General features: G+C 37.3%; 2 protein-coding genes across 3 annotated transcripts; one reads left to right on the plus strand and one right to left on the minus strand.

Annotated features, from left to right (window-relative positions):
* Positions 1–841: 841 nt before the first annotated feature.
* Positions 842–6,670, minus strand: LOC129240343 (alsin homolog). 2 transcript variants are annotated; one of them, XM_054876095.1, is made up of 10 exons: positions 6,423–6,670; positions 5,696–6,354; positions 3,856–5,631; positions 3,340–3,797; positions 3,136–3,281; positions 2,494–3,075; positions 1,936–2,427; positions 1,719–1,870; positions 1,474–1,649; positions 842–1,422 (listed from the first exon to the last, which is right to left on the minus strand). In XM_054876095.1, the coding sequence occupies exons 2-10, from the start codon at positions 6,345–6,347 to the stop codon at positions 1,378–1,380; spliced, it is 4,479 nt and encodes a 1,492-aa protein (XP_054732070.1). In that variant the 5' UTR covers positions 6,348–6,354; positions 6,423–6,670; the 3' UTR covers positions 842–1,377. The 2 variants fall into 2 exon arrangements, with proteins under 2 accessions (XP_054732070.1, XP_054732069.1); XM_054876094.1 differs by having other exon boundaries at positions 1,936–2,430.
* Positions 6,671–9,330: 2,660 nt separating this feature from the next.
* LOC129240935 (early endosome antigen 1) lies at positions 9,331–14,557 on the plus strand. Its single transcript, XM_054877011.1, has 5 exons — positions 9,331–9,705; positions 9,760–11,787; positions 11,846–13,530; positions 13,591–13,734; positions 13,795–14,557. The coding sequence occupies exons 2-5, from the start codon at positions 9,777–9,779 to the stop codon at positions 14,020–14,022; spliced, it is 4,068 nt and encodes a 1,355-aa protein (XP_054732986.1). The 5' UTR covers positions 9,331–9,705; positions 9,760–9,776; the 3' UTR covers positions 14,023–14,557.
* The last annotated feature ends 8,409 nt before the right edge of the window (positions 14,558–22,966 follow it).

The raw sequence follows: 22,966 nt of genomic DNA on the forward strand, positions 1-22,966 counted from the left end.
TCGTTGTTGTTGCTCTTGCAGCAGTATAAACATTCCCCATGCAGATACGGGGAATGCTGCTGAAGTGGCTGTCCTTACGCGGATATAAATCCGTTCGATTTAAATCACACAGAATGTATTTTACCTACTTAAACACAATTTTTAGGAAAAAATACATATACCCAACCCAAACATAGTTGTTGTTGTAACAGCACAGATATTGCTCATAAATATTTGAAGAATGCAGCTGGAGTATCGATCCTTGGCCGGATATTATTTATTTACTAATGGACTTTTAAGACCTGAAAAACACATTTAATAAATTATAATATCCAATCTGTCCAATATTTACATTAATCCGAACTGTCTTGGGAACGCCCGATGCATAGTATTTATAATCCTGTATGGTGGTTCATCTAGAAATAAGTTTGAACCATATGAAATGAAATACATACTTATGGGAAAAAATGTACCCTCAGGTGGCGCTGTAATCGAGATACTACGAGGAGTCGTGCAAATATTATCTGATCTGGTTTATACTCGGAATGTCTCAAATATTTTTCCTTATTATGCTTTGACTTATTTACATGGGCATTGCCTTTCAGTTATTATTCGACTCTCGGTCAGATATGAAAAGTAGCTGTTGTTGTTGTTGTTGTTGTTGTAGCAGCATAAACATTCCCCATACTTACATACGGGGAATGCTGCTGGAGTGACAGTCCTTGGCCGGATATAAATCCGGGTCGTTTCGGTAACGTAGAACCGACTGCCGTGGAAACGGGATATGAAAAGTAGACTCTAGCGCTAAAGCAGAGCAGTTCCTTATCGATATTAACTAAAATTATATGGATGCGCACATATATTTGGTAACAGATTTCTTTTATTATTACATATTCTTCTCGACTTTACATACAGATCCCTGCTTTGTCCGTTACAATCCACAGATAATCCATATTTGCTACTCTCATTTTTTATTTAGTGGAATGTTAGTACGTATTTTAAATATTTTTATAATACTAAAACTTTACACTTTTATGACTAACAACTAATAATTTTGGGAATATTTGTTCACTGTGGCTTTAAAATAGCAATGATTTTAAAACATTTCCCCGCAAATTTGCAAATTTACAGGCAATAAAAATATAAGTATATGCAACAAAGTCATTTCGAAGTATTTATAAATTTCGAATTCAAAATTAAATGATATTCGTGGTGTTATTTGGCTTTGCGAAATGTTAACTTAATTTTCATTTCATTCACTTCATTTCACGAGAACGCAAGGATTTTAAATTCATTGTGTCAACGAAGAAAGTTCGAGGAGTTGAGGAGCTTTTTGTTTTTGTAGAAAAAAAGCAATTGGTTGTCTAAATGTATTTGAGCAGGGTTGTGTGGGCTCCATTACGTCTTATTTAGCGGCACCGCGGTGATGTGTTCATAGGCAGCCTTTAAGCAAAAAAATTAAATCAAGTTCAAATCAAATGAAACGCGTCTAACCTTGAGCGTTGTATAGCAATAGCCAGCAATGCCATTCATTTCGAACTGGAAATTAGTGCCACCGGTCAAATCGTCCAGCAGCGCCAATTCGGCGCCAAGATGAGGTACAGCGGCGCGCAACACCAGAAAGAGGGTGAGTGGCATCATGCCATCGGCAGCTAATATCACAGAATTTGCTGCAACATTAATTTTGTGGAGTATTAAATTGATTAATTTTACGAAATGATGCCTTTAAAGCCTCTTACCACTTGCAATTGCATTGTGTGCATCGGTAATTTTTTGTATGCAACTCTCTATCACAGTTAACATCGCTTTCGGGCTGTATTTTTCTTGGAGTTGCTTCAGGGTTTGTATTGCCTCCGCGTAGAGCGCATGCCGCACAATCGGCAAAAAGGAACTAAGCAAATATGCGAACAAACAATGACAGAATTTGGCAGAGTGTCGGTGACTAATCCTACATACCTCTCTAGCCTCAGACAAGCGGCCAGTTCGTCGTCCTTCAGCTTTTCCGCATAAATTAGATTCTGCCTGTACATTTCGTCTTTCACACTGCACTTGTTTGCGTACAACACAAACAATGTCGAATATATGCCCTCGCTTAATACGATTGGATAGAGCAGCGTGATGTGCGAAACGACTTCGCGCGTATTCTCTATTACACAGTAATCATCGGGTAACGCAGGAAACATTTTTTGCACAAATCGATATGCACGTTTGGAGATGGATTCCCATTCTCGCATCGCCTGTTTTGCTAGTATTGGTGTTGGCTTGACCTTCCAACAGCCATATGAAGTGTAGAAGCAGTAGGCTATGCGTTGATTCAACAAGTGCAAAGGATGATACCGATCCTTAAACGCTTGTTGCAGGTAATCTTTGATGGCGGACACATCCTCTTCTGTGAGCGAAGTAATGCCGAAGCTGGGCATGATTTCCAGATCGTTTTGTGAGGTGAAACTGCTAGAATTAAATTCAAATGTTTAGCAAATGTTAAGACATTTTTTATGAAGACACGCTGATCACCTGTTATTATTAAAGCTTTCACTTAGATTTATTATACTATCGAATGACGAGCGTAAACTAGACGTATTTGCATCGTCCAACCAGTTCTTAGGCGGCGTATTGAACAATGCACTGATGGAGTTGTTGTCTTCGTTGTTGTAGTGGGTGACACTTTGTGTGCCCCAAACGCTATCGAAGTCGTTTAAATCAGCATCATAAAGCGTCTCCTGTGAGTGCGAACGCCGCGAGTCCAACAGGTTACTACTCAAATCAAGTATGCTCGACTTTGCTGTGGTGAGCAAACTATTTGTGGACTTAAGGCTAAGTTTGTCGAAGCTGTTGGAAAAGCCGATTGAAATATTCTTCGCAAAGTAACTTCGAGACGATTGATATGCAGTATCATGTTGCTCCAACGTTCGCTCGCGTTCGCGTTCTGAACGCATGTAAACCGCAATACGATTCCAGAGGGTTTTTGTGACGTTTAGGCTGTCATCAGGTTTTTGGTTGTTGTTGCCCGTGTGGCTGCCGAGCACCTCTTCCTCGAAATTCTCAAATAAAGAACGCCATTTTCGGCTATTATCAACGACAAGTGCACCGATAGATCTTGAAAGAAGCATAAAATTAATATTTTGTGGTGGAATAATATAAACAATCAAACAGTACTTGGGATATTTGGGAAAATGTTTATTCATAGACATAGCACCAGAGAAAATGCGCACTTCTTGCCAAGTACCCCCCAAATGGCCACTCAATACATTGCCAATCATTTGACGACTCGCGATCTCATCATTTTCGCTTATGCCTGAGTCCTGAAATAAAGACACGTGAAAACATCGCACGAACGCTCGAAATTAAATTTTTACTTGCCTCAGCATCCGCCATGCCAGTAGGCATGTAGTACGTGCCCTTTCCATTTGGTCCGTGCACCGATAGTTCACCCTCATAGTAATAATCGCGCTCCAGCACAGCTATGCCGTTACCAGCCAGCTCATCATTCGCAAATAAGCCTTCGAAGTAGTCGCCATTCATTGTAATACAAATCCCAGCCCCGACACGTTTGTTGTCCGCAAACATGCCCATATACTTATCGCCTGTTAGCATGTCGTCCAAAATGCCATAGCCACATTTGGCATTGGCCTGATATTCACCGACGTAGGTGTAGCTGTTGCTGCGCTGCGTGCCATGACCGTGAAATAGACCATCGCGAAAGTGTCCTTCGTAAACTTCGTTCTCCTTCAGCTCATAGGTACCATGGCCATGGAATTTACCCGACTTGAAATGGCCTTCGTATATGCCTACCGAGGGCATTACCATTTTGCCATAACCTTCGAAAATGTAATTCATTTATAGCATTTGCTAGCATATCAAATCAATTAGTTTTACCTTCTATCTCACCGTTCCGGATCTGGCCGAAGTAGACTCGCCCGTCGGGATACTCCAGATAGCATTTTCCATGCAGCACTCCATTCCGCCAGCGTCCATAAGCATGCACGCCGGCGTACATGGCGTGGTTGCGACTGAAAACGTGAGCCGTAGTGCGCACACTCGACAGCTTCCCGTCAGAAGAACGTCCCAGTGCCGCTTTGACAGCCGATTCGATTTGATCAAACCACAGTTTCTTATCGTGGTTTGTGCGGGCCAAAAGTGTAAAGGTGCGCTCCGGTGTGGTGATGCGCAAAGCGGTGTCGTTTTCCATTTTCAGCCAGAGCGTCACCAAAGGATATGTGTAGAGTTGGCTGCCGACCTGACAGAAGCAATCGGAAAATAAAATGAATGTGGTGCTGGACATGCTCATCGTGGTGTGAGCCAACTTTAGCGGCACTGTCGTCGATGTCAGTATAACGCGCCGCTGCTTACGGCGGAAGTGCCGTATTTTAGAGTTACGCTCGTTGCGTCTCCAAAACTCTAAGGTATTCTCGGCAAGCTCCAAATCGATACGTTGCTGGCGCGCGAAGCCATCCCAAGCCAAGAGATGTTCTGTAAATTCAGGGCGTGTCTTTATAAGTTGTTCGAGAAATTGTAAGTAATGAGGAAACACTTGAAATGGCTGCTGGCAGATGCGCACCAAGTCAACGTTATGATCGCGCTGCCCCGGTAGGAGTGGCACACTTGATAAGTGGTTATAGAGTTTCGATGCCTCAGTAAAGCCATCGACAGAGTAAAGGTCACAATAACCCTTCGTGTACTGTGCAAACAGCTCAATACACTCGCGGTAGTGCTGAATAAATACTAATTCTGCAGGGTTCGTGAAGTCTGAGCGGTAGAAGTCCTCAAAGGAACGCAATGTGCAAGCGATTAGGTACAAAAGTTTATGGTAGTATTGGCATATATGCTGCAGCTGCCTTAGCACTAAGGCTGTGCTCTTCTGTTGGAAAAGCTCAATCATTTGTATGCCATGACGATACCTAAGTAACTGTTTAAGTTGTTGCTGAAGACCGATGTAATAGGCGTGAAACTGGCGCTGAAAATTACGACGGTTCTGCAAAGTATATGTCGCTGCAGTGAGTAGTAAGGGAATTGTTTTCCGATTTGTGGCATCCCGCATATTTAAAGTCAACAAATGTTGTTCAAAGCTCGATAGCTGATGTTCCTTTAGTTGTATTTCGCCGCGCGCATTCATTAGAATAGTTTGAAAGTCTCCGCAGCAGGCGTTTAGAATGTTTCGCTGGCTCACCTCCAACTGCACTTTGTCCAATTTAAGTTCTGTTGGCGAACTTATATCCGTTATTTCGTTCTGGTTGTTTAGTTGAAATTGTGTATTAAGCCCCCAGTGGAAGAGTCTGCCATCTAGAGTGCGAGCCACGCTGTGCTCTCGTCCTGCTGCCACACTACATACTCCCAGCGCTTCTAACTTTTGCAGATAATTTACCGTATTACGTCTTATGTGATCGCCGGTGCCCAGGAGGCCTCCATTTTCGGCACCAAAGGTACATACCTGTGTATGCAGTAAAGTGTATCCTTGTTTTAGAATTTCTTTGATATTATAATCGATGTCATCTGGTTGTGTGTGACTTGATTTTGTACTGCTGTAGGACCGTACTGACGAGTTGGAATTGAGTTCAAGCTTTTTATCTACTGCTTCTTCGCCTGCAGAAGTTTCAATTTGCGGATGGTTACCGCAACGCACACGCCCAGATGAAGGAGAATGCGTTGATGTAGCTACGCATGAGAAATAAATATACATTAATAAACTTGTAAATTCTAAGTAATTGAGTACTCTTACAGGCTTGGTTTTGTTTGACTTTGCTGCCCCATAGTTCCAATGGGTCTTCTTGTTCTGGATAAGAACGCTGAATCAGTAAAACAAAGAATTCATCGCCGGCTACGATATCCAGAATTTCCTTGCTTTCTTCGATTAGACGCAAATGCTTGGGCTGCACTTCTGCATTAAATACCTCACCACAACTGCCCATTACATACAATTCTCCTGAGCGGGTCATAAATATTACACCTCGAGCAGCGCAACAAATACGCTCAATGAATATACCCTCTTCGGAGAGTTCGAGCGGGTCGAAGGATAGTGTTTGCCATGGCTCCATGTCCAAAGCTGCGCTACCAGTATGTTTTAAGTATTGCATCTGCACTTCCCCCTCTGTAGTAACAACAAACAACTGATTCATATGACGACAGTACGACACATCCGTTATTTTAGTCCGGTGAAGTTGTATATTCAGTGTATTAGCGGCATGCATTGCTTTGTTAGCCATGTAAAGTGCTCCATCAGCAGTTAGAATAAAAAGTAAATTTGGTTGATCTACTGCACAGAGACGCACGGCTGGCTCACGTTGTAGTGCTGGCGCAAGAGCCCACTGTAGCTGTTGAGCCACTCCCTCTCGATAGATAATAAATGCCTCTTCTGTACACTCCTGAGCCATTATCAAACTGAAACAATGAGAAACTTACATTAATTTATAATTTTATTTAAAACGGTGTTGAGTTATTAGGTTCACCTTGAATTTTGGAACCTTCAAGTCTCCTATTAATTTTTATGTCTCTGCCTTTTAGATCTTATCCCATTCTTTGCACACATATACAATTAACACATTTTATTCTGCTTATTGTTTACTTTAGGTCTGGATTTGTTTGTCTTCTGCTGTGTACACAATTATGTGGAAATTTGACGAAATGTTTTTTCGCATGAAAATAAAGGAAAATTATACAAAGAGAAATCAATTAATGGCGATTCAAAACAGTCTGACACAACGATAATAAAAGTATAAATGTAGCAGAACAGCTGATTGCGTCAAATGTTGCCATATCGATGTAAATGATTACCCAAAAGTGTATACTAAGCCTCTGCACAATATAAAGGTGTTACGTTTACTGCTAATACACATGAGCTTTTACATTGCTTTAGGCGAATTTCGACTCCACATTTTTCTTCTGAATATCTGATGATTAATTAAGCTTACAAATTTATATTAAAATTTCCTAGTTAAATCACTTGATAACCACATAAATCCATTTATATAATGGTAGCATTTCTTTATTGCTTTCAAATGTTCAGAAGAAACTTTTCATTACTTGTAATTTTAGTTTGTTAGTTATAATACGTTCACATATGCATTAATCACCTATAAATCCACCAAATTAATCTATCCGATCACATATGGCAGATTACCTGCAAAATTGACAATCAGCTGTCAATACTGTTTTGAAAGGTATTTCTTTATAGGAATTATTTTGGTGGAATATTTCGGTGTTTTTGGTTTCTTTAATTATTACTAACGATATGAAGAAAATACAAGGATATGAAGAAAATAGAATAAAATACAAAGAAAATAAGAAAATGTAATTGTGCAGTTGGCTGCTAATAATAAACAGTTGGAGGAAATCCGTATGCTACGTTTACCGAGGTTGCAAAAAATTATGGCAGCAATGCGCATGGGATATTCTATATTACATTTTTGACGTGATAACGTCTTATAATTCGATTTAACAGGCTGCACGCACGAAAAAATGTGTCGTTACCTTGCTCATTAGTGTTACCTTGCTCATTGCCGTTACCTTGCTCATTAGTGTTACCGTGCTCATTGCCGTTACCTTGAATGAACTGCAAGCGAAAGCGCGGAGCGAACGACAAAGCAAACAAAGCAAACGAACGGCAACGTTCGACATCTTGCTCTCTCCTACTTAAGTGAGCGTATATATGTATGTATATGCGCATATGTACATATATAAATTCACATATTTGTATTTGCATATGCCTTCTTATTGATTATTATTAATTTGATTTACTTGAAGAATTTAAAATAAAACCAAGTTTGTTAATAATACTTGTTGTTTTAATATTATTATTATTTTTTGACGTGATAACGTCTTATAATTCTATGTAGCCGGCTGCACGCACCAAAAAATGCGTCGTTATCTTGCTCATGCGTCGTTACCTTGCTTGAACAGCATTTATGTTATGATACGTTATGTTATATTATGTTATGTTATGTTATGTTATGTTAAGTTATGTTATGTTATGTTATGTTATGTTATGTTATGTTATGTTATGTTATGTTATGTTATGTTATGTTATGTTATGTTATGTTATGTTATGTTATGTTATGTTATGTTATGTTATGTTATGTTATGTTATGTTATGTTATGTTATGTTATGTTATGTTATGTTATGTTATGTTATGTTATGTTATGTTATGTTATGTTATGTTATGTTATGTTATGTTATGTTATGTTATGTTATATTATGTTATGTTATGTTATGTTATGTTATGTTATGTTATGTTATGTTATGTTATGTTATGTTATGTTATGTTATGTTATGTTATGTTATGTTATGTTATGTTATGTTATGTTATGTTATGTTAATGTTAATGTTAACTCATTCTCTATATCCATACAAAATATCTATCAAACAAATAAAATTAAAATTTTCTTTTGAAAAATGCAACCATTCAATCAGTATTTTCTTATGACGTTATCACGTTAAACTATCGTCAGTAAACCGACTTTACAGACAACCTCTTTTTTAATAAGTAATAAGAGGACAAAACGTTTATGGACACTCGCTTTTTTCTGCAAAATGAATCCATAATTAATAATATTTAACAAAAATTTTATTAGAATTATGTATACAAATCTGTTTTTTTGCCAGCGTTCATTTCATTTAGTTTTTATTTTGATGTTTCTTCTTACATTCGTAATAATAATTATCGATAACACAGAAAACACAGGGCTATATATCAAAAAGTTAGGTTATTATTTTATAATCTCAGATTTTGAGAGAGAAATTTTGTATGGGAAATCGCGCTCTTTAATTACTGATTTTGAGTTAAGCGCGAAAAAGTAGATCATCTACTTATATGTGAACGTATTATTAGTTTCCTTCACGTGGTGAATAGGGTCATCGTGGATATAATGGGAGAAAATGTGAAGTTCCTTGCTAAGAAGAAACTCAAAAGTATTGAGAGATAGTCGTTATGGCATGTTTTGGCTATTTCTAAAGTTTAACGGTTTCTTAACATTATGTCCAAATTTTAAGCTATTCAGTGTAACACGTACGGGGATATAGAATTTCAGCTGAACAATTTAGAAAAGGCAAGTTGGGACTAGTGAATCTTTAGGCTCATTTCATTAATTGTTGGTTTTTTAACACCAATATTCTTTTTTTTATGGATTTTTTTCTAAAGTTTAATTCTGCCCCAGTATTCTGCCACGGAGACATGGAACTCCAACAAGGGCAACTTTGAACTAGTAAGATTTTAAGCTAACTTCGCTAATTTTTTTTTTTTCAAACCCAATTTCAGTTTTGTTTTTTGGGTTTATCTAAAAATTAACGCTTCCCTAATTTTGTATAAAAATTTCAAGCCAATCAGGGGAAAACTGACGAATACATAGAACTTTTACTGAAAGAAGTTAGTAAGGGCAACTTGACTTAAGTCCCGAAATAAAATCCATGAGAGTCATCACTATGGAAGAAGCAAACATCAGCTGATCGCTTGCAAAAGAAAAGTTGTGTACGTCGCAAAAAGAAAAAATGGGAAAATGCGAAAATAGTGAAAGCAAAGCAGAAGTTAACAACGTGAAAAACCAAGGAAATATATTTTGCTCTGCCACTTTGCAGCAATATTATTGCTTTAGTGAAAATTTATTTATTTATATAGTTTGCGAGAATGTAAAGGCAAGTGTTGGTGATACTCTAATGTGGAGTTAGAAGAGACTGAATAACAATTAATAGATGATACCAATGATGTCAGCGACACAGAAATAAACCAGATACGACAAGTAAGTCTTATTTGCATAGTTGTATTTATGGTTGCACCACTTTTTATATCATAGGAAAGAAAAAATACACAATGAGTTTGGAAGGAGCTCCGATCATGCCATCAATAATTATGCAGCGGATCGAAGCTGATGGCGAAGAAAGGGAGGTTTCAGACGTGCGTCTTCGTAAAATGTCGGATGTGTCTCAAAAGTCTGCCCCAAATGAAGTGAAAAGTACCGTTTTAGCATATGATTCTGGGAATTACTCTACCAGTTCCAATGCCAGTGAAGTCGCGTGTCCGTTTGAAATGGAGTTACATAATCATTGCCAGCATGTGCACACTCTGCTTAGAGAAAGGGATCAAGCTTTGTTCCTTGCAATGCAAGATGTGCGCAAGCTGCGCAGCGAACTCGAACGACTCAATAAATCGGAGGACTGGTACAAAAAAGAGTTGCGGGCACAAAAAAGAACACGACTGGAGGCACTCGAGCGACTGTATTCACAGGAGCGTAAGTATATGCAAGAAAATCAGCGATTACAACGCGAATGTGTGCGTCTCTATGATAAATGCGGTGAGATGGAAAAGGAATTGCAGGTTAAGCGGGAAAAAGCTGTGCAAAAACTAGTCGAGAAGGAAGAGCAGCACAAAAGTACGAATTGTGTTGATAAAAAAGGAAAATCCTTTGAGTTGGAGCAGCAAAGATCTATGATTGATGACCAGCAAAAACTGATCAACGTTCTGAGAAAACAAAAGCACGTTCTGCTGGAGGATTTAAGAAAACTGAACGAAGAGAAAGATACCAAGGTTTTGGAGCTGCAGGAAACATTAGCTGGCGTAGAAGTAGAAAATACGCGCATGACAGCGCAGTGCAAGCGATTGCTGACCGAAAGACAAGCTCTGGAAGATACGCTACAAACAAAAGATGCTGCTCTATATGCTGAAAATAGCGAAAAGCTAAAGTTGCAAACCTTAATTGAAGAACTAAAGGAGCTTTGTAACCTGCAGCAGCAAGAGCTAGCGCGCAAAGAAAATGAAATTTGTGAGACTCGAGAGAAATTCAAATGCAATATGCAAAATGAAACAAACATGGATGAAGTGCATCGGCTAAGTATTACTTATCATGATGACATTAATGCCAAAACAGCTGAAATTACTTCACTTAAAAAGTCGTTGCAGGCGATCCGAATAGAGTTGAGTTCCTTAACCGAAATACAGGCACAAAATGAGCAACAAGAGCGACAAATAGAACATCTTAACTTTGCTTTGGAAACACGACAATGTGAGTTGTCGAATCTGCAAGAAACTGACGAACAAAAGACCCAACAAATAAATGAATTGCAACAGAATTTGGAAAAGGTTCGCACGCAGCATGACATCACGCTCGAAAATCTGCATTCTACAGAGTCAAGTCTAAAAAGCGTAAAACACGAATTGATAGCCTTGCACGAGCAGTATGCCAGTATGTGTGCTCTTTGTGAACGCACCCGTTTTGAATTAGAGCTACTTGAAATCGAAAAGAACAAGTTGAGATTCCAGGCTGACAGCGATAAGCGTGAAATCGAGCTGCTACGCGGCAAGCTGAGAGGCTACCTAAAACACACAGAGAAATTGGGAGCCAGAATAAATGAGCTTGAAAACAAATTGAAATGTTCAACCATTGAAAGTGAGGATTTGCAAGTTGAGTTCAGTGAGTTGGAAAAGCGATCAATCGACGGTCCTTTAGAAAAAGAAAAGGTTGAAAAGGAGCTCAAGAGTATACAGCGGGTGTTACACCAAAATAGAGAGGTCATAAATCGGCTAAACAAAGACAACGAGTTTTTAAGGGCTTCTAAAGATGCAGAAAAGTTCGCGGAGGATGTAAATCAAGTTGAAGAGGGTGATAGTGGCTTTCTGGATGTAACCGAATGTGAAATTAATGACAAAGTTGAACCAGACTCGCAGACAATACGGGAATCGGTCTGTTCCAACCTTAAATATGCCAGCAATTCACTTTTGGAGCATTTGAGTTCTCAAGAGGAAATGTTAAAGGAAAGACGAACACTAATCGCCGCCTTCGAGAACTTGATTTGCAATGAAGCAGCATCAATAGAAGTCAATAAAGGTAAAAAACTAACTTTCAATGTTTAAAAATTAATTTCATTTTTCGAATTATTTCTTAGATCTTTGTACAGAAAATGTCCAAGACAAGCAATGTGATGATGCGCTATTGGAACGTCAAGAACAGTTGATGGAATATTTGAACAACCAAAGCCTTTTAACTTTGGAGAAAAGAGAGCTCTTGGAAAGTTTTGAAACTCTAATTAACGAGGAAACTGGCCCACAAGAAATATCTATAAATAATCAAAAAATTTTTGAAATGAAAAAATTGATTGAAGAAAACAAAAAGCTAAAAATACTTCTAACGACTATAAAGGAGCCGCCAATAGAAGTTGAGTCTTTAAAACTAGCATTAACAGAAAAAAATGCAAAATGCTTGGAATTAGAAAAATCTGTTAGCGATTATAGCGATGAGCTGCAAAACTTACAAACAAAGTTGCTGCAATGCGATGAAAGACATGAAAAAGACAAGAGCGAAGAAGATAACCGCCATAGAGCTCAATTGCAGTCCTATGAGGACACTATTCAACGACTGCAAGCAGAGAATGAACGCCTCCTAAGTGAATTGCAAAACGTTTTGGCAGCTAAAAGTAATGTTGAAAATACGCTGGAAAAGCAAAAGCTGTTTGTTCAAGAATTGAAGGCAAAGTTGGTCAGCCTTGAAAAAAACAAAAATTCAAGTGAAGTTAGTAACTCAGAGCAAACAATGAGCTTCGAGCAGCAAGAAGTGCTCAACTTGAGGATGAAAGTTGAAGAACTTGAAACACGTTTGCAGGCAGTCATGCAGTGCGACGAGGAGCGGCGCAATGACAGAGTTCGACTTATACAGCAGCTGCTTGAGCAACAAAGTAGCAAAGTGAAACAGTTGAGTGAATCGCAAGAAGAGTGGGAAGAACTCCTCACAGCGCTTCAAACCGCACAAAAGTTGGAGGAAAATACGAGAGCTGAATTGCAGTTGAAGCACGTTGAGCTGGATGAGTTGAATTCACTTTTTGCTCAGCAGAACGAAGAGCTGCGACGCATGCACGAAATTGCCTTACTGTCAAATGGTAATGGCAATGAAGAGGAAATTGAGAAACTGCGACCGACACTCCTGCAGCAGTACGAGGAGATGCACGCGAATCTAAGCGCCCAGTTAGCAGACAGTAAGTCCAAACAAAGGCAAATTGAAGAGTTGCAAGAGAAAAATGAACGGCTCGAGCGCCACTTGAATGAGGATTACGCCACAGAAGTAGCTAAAAATCAGAGGCAGTTGCGAGCTCTGCAAACAAAAATAGAAACTCTACAGGCGGAACGAAATAGTTATGCAGAGCGCTTGGCAGAGATGGAGATTGAGATGCAACAGCTAAAGAAGAGCAAACGGGAGGCACTTGTTCTGCCACCAGAATTTGTGGTTTTGCCCCAGACTGCCGGCACAGCCAGTAGTACGGCTGAAGCTTCTTCATTGTCAGAGGACGGAAATGCAAATATGAGTAACAGTGACAACAACAACGATCATATGAGGATACTAACGAAGGTGCTTGAAGCGGAGTATAGGCGCAAAATGAAGCGTTACGATGTGTACATTCACACTTTGTTGGGCAATATTAAAAAGCTGAAGAAAGCTTTGCGGGCGGCTGAGACTCGCGCCGCACATTTAACGATGGAGCAGAGCAGAACGATGGACGAGCTGCGCGGCCTGCAATTGACAAGACGCCAGCTGGAGGAAACGCGCTTGAAATGTGATAACAATCAAATCACAATTAAGGTACGAACGAATGACGTTATCTAAATTCCATTTTCACATTTTGTTTTTTTTCATTCCCAGACACTCGAACGTGCTCTAGAAATGGAGCGTAGGAAATTCGAAGCTTCTGATTTAGGTAAGGCGACATATACACGCGCAGCCATAGCGCTACAGCGAGACGAGCCGGCGCACGAAGTAGCCAATCTAATTGATGATTATAAAAAGGTGCCACCTTAATTTATGTGCAAAACAATTTCAATACAACAATTTATAAACTTTTTGCAGTTAATCCAACAATCGGCGTTAGCCACGCAACGGCCGAAGACCAACGCAATACTTGACCTTATACAACGCAGCAACCAATGTGTGCCAAATTTATATAAACTCGAGACTACAGTTGAAGGTCTGAGCAGCGATTTGAAACGATTGCTTTCTGCGCATGCGTTGAGTGCGAACAAATTAGAAGCACCATCGCTGATGGACGAGCTGCGCGCTGCAGCAGAAAGCTACTAAAGCGTTTAGTCAAGATTGATTTGTAGCACTGAAAAGCTACGAATGTGTATACGAAGAACATGGAAAATACTTCCCACTTTCTTTTGCTGTGCATAAAAGCAAACACACATTGCCAAAATTTAGTTCAACTATTTCTACGTAAAAAATAACTTATTTTATAGTATTTTTTTTATATTGGCTGTTTTCAGTTTATAGTTTTATCATTTATTTGTTGATGTTGTGCAATATCCACAAAGTATTTCCCTTTAAATGTCTAAAGTTGTCATTATTTTTGCCAGAAGCTTTCAGTTATTGTACGATTTTCGAATACTCAGCTGGCAGTTGTCTGCAGTATATTTGTTATAGCCAACTGTGCTTTCAGACAAGTCAATGCTGATATTGAAATACCATCTTGCGGAAAATACGAGGCCATTCAATGACTTTGACTTACGAACCAGATGACTTTTCCACATCAATGCCAGTGTGGTCAAACTTTCTGAAGTACTCGTTTCCAGTGCTTTTGATTTTTTATATTTTCTAGAAATAAACTAAATTAATATGATTAATTAAATATTTGGAACATTGCCTGAATACCATTACCGTATGCTTTAGCATATTTGCTTTTATTAATATATATTTTGCAAATTGCAGCATCATGCAGCATATTTGGAAGGAAATACTGCTGTAGTCACAGTCCTTGATCGGATATAAATCAGAGCCGTTCCGCGCTTTCTAGAGGATATGAAATAATTATACTTCCAAACGAAAAATTAAAAAAATGAATTATTCCAATTTTCCATATTCGAAGAGACACATATACAAATATATGTATAACCACTTTATATACTGTCATTACGTATAGACGAAACTCCCAGCTGGGTGTGTGCGTGCATACCTGCATACATTTGTATGTACACTACGATTTAAGCGATCCTTTTGTCATATATACCGTAATTACTTTATTAAAATATAAAATAAAAAAAAAAAAAAAATAAAAAACAGAGGTGAATAAAATGCTTCTTTTTTTCAAAAAGGGATAGGAAATATTTGGTACTTTGTGTTTTATCCTCCTCGTTCCTCACGTGCAGCCTACTGGACAAATTTAAAATGCTCGTAGAAACGTTTTTAAAACAGTTATTGAGCTAGTGTCCATTTGTATAGCCAGCTGCACATATTGTTTGTACTACAATGTAAACACTTTTTCTCAAAGCTGGTAATACTGTAAAATAAAGCACATTGAGTCTCATCACCTGAACGAAAAACAGTTTTGGTAAAGTAGTAAGCCAAAATATTTCAAATTTTCAAAATTGTGAAGCAGAAAAAATCGAAATAATATTTAATATTATTGTTTAAACTACAGTTAACAAGGTAATGTATAAATTCTTTCAATTACTTTCTTGTAATACCGTTATTTTTGGCAATTTTTCTCATGACCAGCCAGCTGGACATTTGTAACGTATTAATATAGGGTTTTTCAGTAAGAGCGCTTCAACTTTTGAACTTTTTTGAATAAAACACAAACGGTTTGACTTTTTTAACAAATTTTTTTTTTCATTATCGAGTTTGAACATATACATTTAAGTATGAAATTCGATTTCTTTTGCATGACCACCGCGTGCACGTTTTACGCCAATCCAAGTCCAATCGTTGAACCCAATTTTCGACCACTCTTTTGCATAAATCGGCCGAAATTCCAGCAATTTCGCGTTCAATATTGGCTCTGAGCTCACAAATCGTCGCCGGCTTGTTACTGTAGACCAGTGATTCCCAAAGTGGTCTATATCGACCCCTGGGGGTCTATGACAACCTGCAAGGGGTCTGCGTCAGCGAAAAAAAAATTTGGGGGTCAATGAAATGAAAATGGGGGTCTCAACACATACACTGATAGTTCCTATTTACTTACATCATACTATCTTATAATATCAAAATATCTATGTATCCATTATTTATAAAAGCACCTATGAAGTAAAAAATTTATTATATATTATAGAATGTAATAAATGACGTTTTAACTATTAAAATATTGCCAACGTCAATTAATGGAAACGTCAAGTGTAAGAACGGATATCAGCAATTCTGGCTGCAAAACAACATACCCGTTACTTATCCCGTATTATGGAATATAGCGAGGAAATTTTTAATTTCCTTTCCATCGTCATACCTACTGGAAAGGGGGTTCAGCGCTGTTACCAATCTCCTAACGAAAAAAAGAAACCCTTACCCTAAGATTAACCCTTACAAAATTGACGCCAAATGTTGATAATTTATTATTAAAGCATCAGGTTCATCCTTCTCACTAAAAATATTAACTTATTGCTTATGTTATTTTATTTATAGTTTATTTTCTGTTACGTATATAACATATATAACAGATACAAAATTTTATTTTGAGTAGTTTTAATTTAAATTCAATTAATATTCAATTAATAAATGTATAAATTAACATGTGTTTTTATTTTAAGTTTTTAGCACTAAACTTCACTACAGTTAGAAATTTACAGGAAATCAATATCAGGTAAGTAGGGGGTCTACCCAACACAGAAAAACATGGCAAGGGGTCTACGACACAAAAAAGTTTGGGGAACTCTGCTGTAGACCAATGACTCCACATAACCCCAAAACGGGACAGCTTGTTAAATGGACCGTAAAATGGCCGTAATGCTCTTAAAGTAGCAGCAACAGAACGATTATTTTCATAAAAAATTTGCACGATTTGCAATCGTTGCTCAAGTGTGTAGCGTTCCATGATGAAATGTATACTAATGAAGTTTACAAATGACAAGCGAAAAATAAAAAATATTGCGTCGTTCGCCCTCCCTATCGGAAAAAAGTTGAAGCGCACCTATTGAAAAACCCGTTATAAACATGGCAAGTAAACTTTCAGAGCAGCAAATTTCGATATACTTTTGGAAAGTGATTTTGAGGGAATGTCAGATGATGAAGACGATATGGAGGAGCAAATTGGGCTAGATTTGGAGGAGGAAACAACCTCGGAATTATTCGATGAAGAAGAGCCTTCCATACCCGAAGTTCTGCAGCAAACACAAAACAGAAAATTTAAATGGTTTTCAAAAAACTTTACCAATTCTTCTGATTGTCCTGACGAACTTGAATGGGATGTTGAAAATAGACAGATGTGGACACCTTATAATTATTTTTGTGAATATTTCAACGACGATTTCTGGAGTTTGGTTTCAGAAAAAAGTAATATGTACGCTCATCAAAACAACAACCTTTTAAACGCAACTCCTTCTGAGTACAAAAAGCTTGTAGGCGTTCATATTATAGCGGGGTGCATGAAACTTCCAAGGATACGTATGTATCAAATAAAAGTTCCAGCTATCACCCAAATCCCTAGAGATCGATTTTTCAAGTTGAGAAATGCCATGCATTTTGTTGACAATATGCCAGTTACCGAAGAGGTTAAAAAAGATAAACTTTGAAGAATTCGACCAGTACTAGACGTTTTGTTGGGAAAGTGTAGATCGATACCTAAGCCCAATAAATGTAGCATCGACGAGCAAATGATTCCATTTTCAGGAAAAACGAGTCTTAAACAATACGTAAAACGTAAACCAAATCCAGTGGGATTGAAAAACTTTGTTTTAGCATCGACTGATGGTTTGATACTGGACTTTTTTATATACCAAGGGGCAAATACATGGCCCGACGGAAAGCCTGATAAATATTTGGGAATTGGTGGTACAGTGGTAAAAAAACTTTCTACACACCTCATTAAAGGTTGTGAGATATACATTGACCTCTATTTTACCTCTATAGCTATTCTCGAGTATTTTTTGGATAAAGGTATATTTGCAACAGGTACTATTCAACTTAACAGAGTGCCTACGGAACTTCGGGCAAAGTTATCGAACGACAAAGCGTTGTTAAAAAAGGGAAGAGGTAGCTTCGAAGAATTCATAAGAGAAGATGATAAAATGTGCATTGTTAAGTGGATGGATAGTCGCTCTGTATTAATAGCTTCAACATCGAGTGGATCACATCCTCTTCAATCCGCTCGACGATGGGATAAAGTAGGCAGAAAATACATCAACATCGATTGTCCAAATGCGATTTCACGTTATAACCAATGCATGGGAGGAGTAGATTTAGCGGATAGGTACGTCTCCTATTGCAGGATTGCTATTCGCACCAAAAAGTGGCCTTTAAAGGTATTTTGGCACTTTGTCGATGTCGTTGCATGCAACTCTTGGATTTTGTATAAAAGAGATAAATATGCATGTGGTGAAACAAAAAAAATATCATGGATCTGCTTGACTTCAAGTTCTATATCGTAGAATTTTTAATTGCTGATGCTACCATAGATAAGGAGGAAGAGTCCTCATCAGATATAGGGTACTAGCAAACCCGGCCCCCTTCGCTGGGCACACTAAAATAGAATAGATATGGTTTAGAACAGAAAATATAAGATTTTCATATTATTTATTTCTTTATTCTTTATTCAAGCGCTTTGGCATAAACAATATTTTTTGTTTTTCTATTTGTTTTTGAGTAAATATAAAATATAAATTGAAAATCAGGAAAAAAGAAGATTGTTTTTAAATTTCAAATCAACGCATATGAATAACTAAGAAACAATCGTCTTTTTTCCTGATCATCCATGAATTTTTCGTTTCAATTTATATGTTTTATTAAGCAATTAAGCATTGGAGCTTTTTTAACCATTATCCATTTATATTTTTCAAAAAAAAAAAAACGAAAAAAAAAAATTTTTTCCACGAACACATAATTTCATTCGGATTTCATATTAAATTCTCAAATTTCGTAAGAAATTATTCACTGTTCCAAAATCCACTCCAAAAAAATGCACAAACAATTTTTACATGTTGCACTTACGTTTTTTCCTTATGGCATCCAAATCAAAAAGAAATATTGACACATTGTAACTCACACTGTCAATTTGACAGTTCAGTTCCGCCCCAAGCGTTAAAAAAGTAAGCGACATTATGGCTGGTTCAAAAGAACGCTGTACCCGTTGCCAGTGCTCCGAATTACAACCAAACTTTACGAAACCCATTTTCAATACTTACTTAACAATGTGCGTAAGTTTGGTTTAATTCGGTGCAAAGACACGGCGGGTCCACGTTTTGGCATATATTTCGAGACCCTAGTCTTCAATAGGTATGAAAATTACCCCGTATTAAAGTACTTATCAACAGCTTTCATTTGATACCCATATTGTACATACACATCCTAGTGTTACCCGGGTCCACGTTTTGGCCTATTTCTCGAGACCCTGGTATCCGATTCTTAAAACTTCAAAACACAAACCTTCTCCACATGTGTCTCTTCAATATGGCAAAGTTTGGTTAAAATCGGTTGAGCCATTCTCCGTAAAGTTCATCACAACGCGAAAAACGGCTGAATTTTTATATATATGGATAGAATCGGCCAATGTTAAAGAGGTATGTACTTCTGCCTCCAGCCTTCAGGCACCGTTGCTGCAGTTTCCGAAATATAAATCCCAAAAATCGCATTGAAGGTATTTTTTGTGTTGCTTGTACTTCTTGGTTATTAACTAATTTGGCAATATATACACATAGGTACATATGTACATGTGTAGATGGAAGGAAAATATGAAGAAAGTTGTGTTTGCCACAACAATACAGTGGCTAATGGAATGTTCTTCATCTGACAGCGATGATGAAATGGAACACATTTTTGTGGACAAAATAAAATCATGCGATGCTAAGCTCGTTATTTTAATATGAGGTAATTCAACTGAAACGTAGAATCTCTCTTGCCAACAAGTGCTACTTTGGACTAAGTAGGCAATTGAGCAGTAAAGTCCTCTCTCGACGAACAAAACTAACACTCTGTAAGACTCTCATCATGCCCGTCCTAACGTATGGCGCAGAAGCGTGGACGATGATAACATCCGATGAAGCGACGCTTGGAGTGTTTGAGGCTACGTTGGCTGTGCATGTTGTCCGAATGGATACAAACGCTCCGGATCTGAAAGTATTCGATGCGGTACCAGCTGGTGGTAGTAGAGGAAGAGGATGGCCTCCTCTGCGTTGGAAAGATCAGGTGGAGAAGGACTTGGCTTCACTTGGTGTGTCCAATTGGCGCCGGACGAGAAAGAACGACTGGCGCGCTTTGTTAAACTCGGCCTAAATCGCGTTAGCGGTTATCGCGCCAATTAAGAAGAAGAAGAATTCAACTGAAAAAAATTTTCAATTTTCCCACCAATAATTTAATCAGCTGTTCGTGAAACTTGCAAATTGTTACTTTGCGTTCAGGAACTTTTTTTCAATAATTTTCTCTTTGAGAGTGAATTCTCGAAAATTAAGTTACTGGCAAGTTATTGGATAATTTTTACTTGAGCAGACCTAAATCAAAATCTTAACTTTCTGGCTTTATTATGTATTCGTTATTGTTATTAACTTCACTGTGTTCTCCATCTTCACTCTCCGAAGAAGTACCGACGGCTTCCTCAAAACTAAAGGGGTTTTTAATAAGAGGTGTTATTGTGATATTCAAAGAAAAATTCTAAATGCTATACAGTAGGTTCTGTTTTTATGCGGCTTTTTTTTATGCGGTTTTGAAATAGTGCGGTTTTTTTTTTAATTACAAAATGCATGTGGATCTATCGGAAATTGTACATATAAACAAGATTCTAAACCAGCTAAGCAAAAACTCATCACAGATTACATCAGAAATGCTAACCCTACAAGTATGGAACCGCCTGCATAACTATCTAGATCAGACGTGTACATTTCCTCAAGTGACGAAAGTGATTTTACGCCAAATCCGAAACGAATGCGCAACATGCAGTTTTTGTCTGATTCTATTTCTGACGTAAATTTATTTTTCGATTCTGACGTTTCTTAAATAAAGATATAATTTTCAAAAATACAATATTTTGTTTATGCGATTTTATTTAATTATTGCAGATTCATGCGGTCTATGGAACGTATCTATAGTTATAATATGGGACTAGTGCCCTTTTTTATGCGATTTTATTATATTATTTCAGATTTATGCGGTTTTAGCATTTGAAACGTATCTATAGTTTTACTATAGATATAGTTTTACTATAGAACTAGTAGCTTTTTTTATGCTGTTTTGTTTTATGCTGTTTCTTGCGGAACGTATCTACCGCATAAAAACAGAACCTACTGTAGTTGAAAATAGCATCAGGCAAATGACCACCACGACCACGCTTACAGGACAATATCCTTTTCATGAAATTTTCCATAACCGAATTGCAAAGTGGCTGCCCGATGTCCTCGATAACCTAACGAATTCCATCTTTGAGGTCTTGAATCGACCCTGGGCTGTTGGCGTAGACCCTCTCTTTCACGTGGCCCCAAAGAATAAAGTCACAAGGTGTTAAATCGCATGATCTCGGTGGCCAATTGTGATCACCTCTTCGAGAGATAACACGGTCCGGAAACTTTTCCCGTAAAAGATCAAAGGTTTCGTTGCTAGTGTGGCACGTAACGCCGTCTTGTTGAAAATAAACGTTATCCAGATCAATACCATCCAATTCCGGCCATAAAAAATCGTTAATCATCTCTCGATAGGCAATCCATTCACCTGTAATACCTGCTATTGGAAAACCCTTTATCTCCCATGTCTCTCTTACTATGTATCAAACGTGCGACTGAGAAATTAATGCACGCATTATTTTCTAATGGCTGCAAATCTTTATATTCTTTTTTACAGTTTCACGATATTTTTTACGTCCCTTGGCATTTGACAATTATGCCCTTTTATCTATAGTATTATTTTAAAACATGGCGCTTATTCTGACTAAACTACAATATGTACAGATATGAAATATATATCGAAAGAAAGGTTTTGATGAGCATATTTCCGGAAAATTATAAAAATTAAAATTGGTTAATTTGTTCATGAAATATTTGCGTGTAAAGTTATCAAAATTTTCATATTGATAACAGCGATGTCTATGCAAAGCGGGTTGACACACAAATATACGCATATATGTGAGTACATTTGCTTTGTTTAGCTCTCTTTCTAATGAGCACAGCATTGTATACATTTGGATTCTCAATAATTATTCTGTTTTGTTCTCTTTACTAATAAATATGTATTCATGAATATAGTCCCAACGGGTGATGCGAATTTTTTTCAAAATTTTGTTGTGATGGCAATAATTGGTATGAATTGACAATTGACTTGAAATTTGTCAATTTACTTAAAACAACGGTAACAGTGCAAATTAGAGTGAGTTTTGGACAGACGCTAAATAGAATTTATTTTAAGAAAAAAATACATCCATATTTAATTTTAAAATATGCCTAGAGGACGACCAAAAAGAGTTCGTAGAAGAGTTCCTACTTTAAGTGGAGGAATAGAGCAGGTAAGCAAGTGATAAATGTTTGAAACGTCACGTATTGGATATGATTGGTAGAAGCATCCACTTTTGTTTTCGTTCATATATGGTACAATTGAACTACAATATATAAACGTATGTATGTATGTATTTAAAAATTTTGTGTGCGTTTGATCCTTTTTGAAAAACTCAAAATTTTAAATAGTTTCAAAAAAATGAGGAGAGAGAGACAAATTAGTTATTTATTTGATACTATTTCAAAGGTAATTTATTGTATTGGGCTATTCTTAGACAAATTTTATAGTAATAGACGATGCCCCACGCCATTTAAAAGAACACTATTACCCATCAAATCAACGAACTTTTTGACACAGATATACATTTTTAAGTGTTTTTTTTTTCTTTGTATTGTATTCTATGTGTGTACATGTATATTTTTATGTATGCAGCCATTATCAAATCATATATGAATATGAACTTTGAACATTTTTTTTACCATTCTTCTTAAAATTTTTTAAAACGTAAGGATCTGTGAAAAAAAAATGTTTTACTTTTGCAAATCCAAGAAATTTTACGAATGGCAAAAAAAAAAATTGTATAATTGTGTTGGTGAATAGCACACGACTTACCATAAAACAAATG

The sequence above is a fragment of the Anastrepha obliqua genome, chromosome 3, assembly GCF_027943255.1.
Source record: "Anastrepha obliqua isolate idAnaObli1 chromosome 3, idAnaObli1_1.0, whole genome shotgun sequence".
Lineage (NCBI taxonomy): Eukaryota > Metazoa > Arthropoda > Insecta > Diptera > Tephritidae > Anastrepha > Anastrepha obliqua.

Bases quoted from the DNA above. Each gene is read 5' to 3' on its own strand.
- LOC129240343 (XM_054876094.1), bottom strand. From the start codon at position 6,347: ATGGCTCAGGAGTGTACAGAAGAGGCATTTATTATCTATCGAGAGGGA. The intron at 3,282-3,339 runs GCAAGTAAAAAT...TCTTTATTTCAG, and splicing joins CTGGCATGGCGGATGCTGAG to GACTCAGGCATAAGCGAAAA. The intron at 1,871-1,935 runs GTATGTAGGATT...ATATTTGCTTAG, and splicing joins GCTTGTCTGAGGCTAGAGAG to TTCCTTTTTGCCGATTGTGC.
- LOC129240935 (XM_054877011.1), top strand. From the start codon at position 9,777: ATGAGTTTGGAAGGAGCTCCGATCATGCCATCAATAATTATGCAGCGG. The intron at 11,788-11,845 runs GTAAAAAACTAA...ATTATTTCTTAG, and splicing joins ATCAATAGAAGTCAATAAAG to ATCTTTGTACAGAAAATGTC. The intron at 13,531-13,590 runs GTACGAACGAAT...TTTCATTCCCAG, and splicing joins ACAATCAAATCACAATTAAG to ACACTCGAACGTGCTCTAGA.